This window comes from Sorghum bicolor, chromosome 1, assembly GCF_000003195.3.
Source record: "Sorghum bicolor cultivar BTx623 chromosome 1, Sorghum_bicolor_NCBIv3, whole genome shotgun sequence".
Classification (NCBI taxonomy): Eukaryota; Viridiplantae; Streptophyta; class Magnoliopsida; order Poales; family Poaceae; genus Sorghum; species Sorghum bicolor.
This window is the reverse complement of record NC_012870.2, coordinates 27,446,586-27,450,436: the sequence shown is the minus strand read 5'-3', so window position 1 is coordinate 27,450,436 and position 3,851 is coordinate 27,446,586. Positions and strand designations below refer to the sequence as shown.

The following is a 3,851-nucleotide window of genomic DNA, read 5'->3' as shown; positions in this document are numbered from 1 at the left end:
TCCAAACATACCAATTAAGTCAGCAAGTGAGTTCTCGAAATTTATGAAAGTATCCATCGTCATATTTAGTGTGAAAAAACCTTCATAGTTATTAAGTGTTAATAAGTCTTATTTAGTAGATGTTAAAAGTTTGTTTATAATGAGCTAAATATAATTATGAATAAAAAAGAAATAATATTTTGCACATCCAGTATCATAATATTGTGTCCGCCATTGTATGAAATCACCGCAATTACCCTTACATACATACTTTGTTTGATTGTAAATGTTGAGACAAGATTTGACACTGCAATGAGACCTCGATAAGCAGAATCTATTGGCTGTAACATTGAACTTGGCCGCTAGAAAACGCAAACTGGATCATGCTAGAAAAGCATTTTTTCAGGTGCTCGTGAAACCTTTTCCTAGGAGGTGTTGACACTGCTTTGGTTGGAAGTTGCATGTGGATAGTTCAGTTTTTTGCTGCATGTTCCCCTGCCTAATTCAGGCAGGAGTGCAGGAGGCGTCTGAGCGGCCGCTTGTCCCGCCACTTCTCTAGGATCTCCATCCAGCCGCTTCAGACAGACCCAGACCTCCTCCATATAACCCTGCTGTTGCTTCCTATATTACTGTGCTTCCTGCATCCTCGTCCTGGTGATCACACGCAGATCAAATCCTATCCAAATTTGGTAAATGACAAAAAACTCTTGCCAAATGCATTTTTTGACTGTTATTATGTAGACCTAGAATTTTTGTTGGACTTTTGCTACAATTACTGCCGCAAAATTCCTGTACATTGCTCGTTCCATGCAAGGAAATTCATTGTGATCTTTCTCTCTAGTTGTTGGACCATGGCTGAAGAGAAGAGCGTTCCACGGCTGAACGAGCGGATCATGTCCACCCTCTCAAAGCGATCGGTTGCTGCGCATTCCTGGCATGACCTTGAGATAGGTAAGTACATCTTCTTTTGCATTGCAGTTTGATTCTGGAGGTTCGTACAAGCTGATGCTTCATATTTTCCAAATACCAGGACCTGGAGCCCCTGCTGTTTTCAATTGTGTAAGCATCATGTCCTGTTGTTCATCCTGGGTAGTGAAGTAGAGGAAGCCATCAGTTTCAGATGCATGAGACCACCAGACGTGAAAACCTTCCATGCTTGCAGGTTGTTGAGATCACAAAGGGCAGTAAAGTGAAATATGAACTAGACAAGAAGACTGGAATGATCAAGGTACAAATTATCTATTAAAATTTAAGCTTACATGAAAGGGAGAAGAATAGCATTGTTTTTCTGATGCCACTAATAATTTGACAATATGCTTTCCTTAGGTTGACAGGGTGCTATACTCATCAGTAGTCTATCCACACAACTATGGTTTCATTCCACGAACATTGTGTGAAGATGGAGATCCAATGGATGTGCTGGTGTTGATGCAGGTCAGCATGTCTTACGACTGTTTGTCTCATCTATTCCACTTAGTATTAGTTATATAGGTTATGTCTTCAGCTTCTGAGGTTAATCATTAACTGGCCTACAACCAAATAGGAACCGGTGATACCTGGTTGTTTTCTTCGGGCGAGAGCCATCGGCCTTATGCCCATGATTGATCAGGCAAGATACATTTATGGACTTTTCATTAAAACTTCTACATATCACACTATGTTGGATTGATGGCGTATCTGTTTCTGCAATAACTAGGGAGAGAAAGATGATAAGATAATTGCAGTTTGTGTTGATGATCCTGAATACCGTCACTTAACCGATCTCAAGGAGCTTTCTCCACATCGCCTCAATGAAATTCGTCGCTTCTTTGAAGACTGTACGTGCCATTTGTTTCCAAATCTGTTGATTTTCTATAATCATAGCACTACAGTTGCTCCAGAAACGCTGAAATTTATTTTTCACACGTATTTGCAGATAAGAAGAACGAGAACAAGGAAGTTGCTGTGAACGATTTCTTACCACCAACTACTTCCCTGGAGGCCATTCAACACTCAATGTGAGTCTGTTTTTCCGTCAGAAACTGGTGATGCGATGCATCTGAAAATATACTTTAACATGATCGTGAGATGTAAAACCTTTGATCATCTGAATTCTTTCTTCCATCCCAAGAGTCAAAGTCTCAAGTTTATCAAATACATACAAAAAGTATTGATATTTATAATACATAACAAGTATACTAGATTAGTCATGAAATATATTTTCTTCACAAATTATATTTTCATAGTAAACATTTATAAAGATAAAAATGTTGATACTATTTTATATAAACATAGTTAAATTTAGAATCGTTTGACTTCTCGGAGAAGCACTGTTTCTATTCTTTTTGAGATGGAAGGAGTACTTTGACAAATCAATTTACCTTTGCTGAAACATTAGCTTCCTTTATTGTCTGAATCCTCACATTATATGTTAGAATTATCTTTTTTCTAGTTAGGACTACTTCTAATCTGTTTTTTTTTGTACCAGGGACTTGTACGCTGAATACATCCTACACAGTTTGAGGCGCTAGATCTGGTTTCGAGATGGAACAGTCCCTCTCCTGGTCTCGGGGAAAAATAAGCAATAACCGACCAGCCTCCTAGCTTTTGTTTCAGGAGCCGTTTTGCGGTATATATAACTAAATCAAGGGATAATGTGATTCTTCTGCAAGTTGTTGCATGTAATATGCTAACCATGAGATATATATTGTCTACTTCCGTACGTTTTCAAATCAACGATTGGAGTCTCTTCTTGCTTTGTGTCAACCTCATGTGTGCCTTCCGCAGCTGCGCTCTTTTCAAGACCATGATATGTGGTGGTTATATTACACTTCAATGCTACTGCCATATTCTGCCTTTCAGGCCTGTTTGATTGATGTAGTTTTCTATGCCTAGTCTTAAGCAAATTATGGTTGCTATAGAAAGTTTGGCGAGTAAAATCGAGTCTATAGTTGCGCATAGTTTGAAAAAAATAAGTCTAACATGTGCAGCAGTAGCGAACCAAACAACTACCTAAAAACATTGTGCAATGACAAACCTATGTTGTAACAAGTTGTGGTTATGAACAGATTTCAAGAATTAATGACCCATCATGTTTAAAGAATCTAATCGATGCTAAGGGGTGGGAGTTTTGAATAGGATTCTTTATGCAAAATATACGTTAAATACAGCACACAGTCTGAAAATTCATCTAGACTGTTTTTTCTACCTTACCACACAAGCCTGTAGATCCTGCCATGCCGGTTCTCAAAACCGGGTAGGCCTGTTTATTTGGAAATCCTGCAGAAAAAAAAATGTGTTAGCCTCCCGTTTTGCTTTCTTTCCTTCCCTTCTTCAGTCCACAAATCTTGATGGTGCTTTTGAGTGATTCGAAACTTATTTAAAGTATGCCTACACTCACAAACATGCATAACAGAGTAGCCACAAGCGAAAGCTCACTATATATGAAATATATGCAATGCGAATACGAAAGTGAGACAAACAAAACAAGGAGATGCAACAGTGTATTTCTCGGAGTTCAAATCCTCACTTAGATCCCATGCTTCAGTTGCGGAAGTCGTGAGCCTCCTCCATGGTCAGACATAACTTTCTTTTTTATTTCAAAAAAAGTTATCCACTGTAAAGTTACATAACTTTTAAAATAAGTTTTTTATTTTGGTTATTTCTCTATCTAAGAATCATTTGAAAATTTAAATTTTATTATACAATTCCTTTTTTTAGATATGGCTCAATTTTTTTTCGAGAACATGCTGTAGCACGTATTTCATTAAGTAGAATAAAGTAGTTTTGTTACAATCAGAGTCAAATTATGGTAATCCAGAGATTACCATAAATTACACCCTACACCCAACCAACACTCGCACGAGATTGTGATTACATTAAACTATAACGAC

At 37.7% G+C, this 3,851-nt stretch overlaps 1 protein-coding gene across 1 annotated transcript; it reads left to right on the top strand.

The window, feature by feature from the left end:
- LOC8064933 (soluble inorganic pyrophosphatase 1) lies at window positions 603-2,724 on the top strand. Its single transcript, XM_002467223.2, has 9 exons — window positions 603-668; window positions 821-930; window positions 1,010-1,038; window positions 1,142-1,207; window positions 1,306-1,413; window positions 1,523-1,588; window positions 1,676-1,796; window positions 1,895-1,976; window positions 2,447-2,724. Exons 2-9 carry the CDS (start codon window positions 831-833, stop codon window positions 2,487-2,489), a joined length of 615 nt encoding a protein of 204 aa, XP_002467268.1. The 5' UTR covers window positions 603-668; window positions 821-830; the 3' UTR covers window positions 2,490-2,724.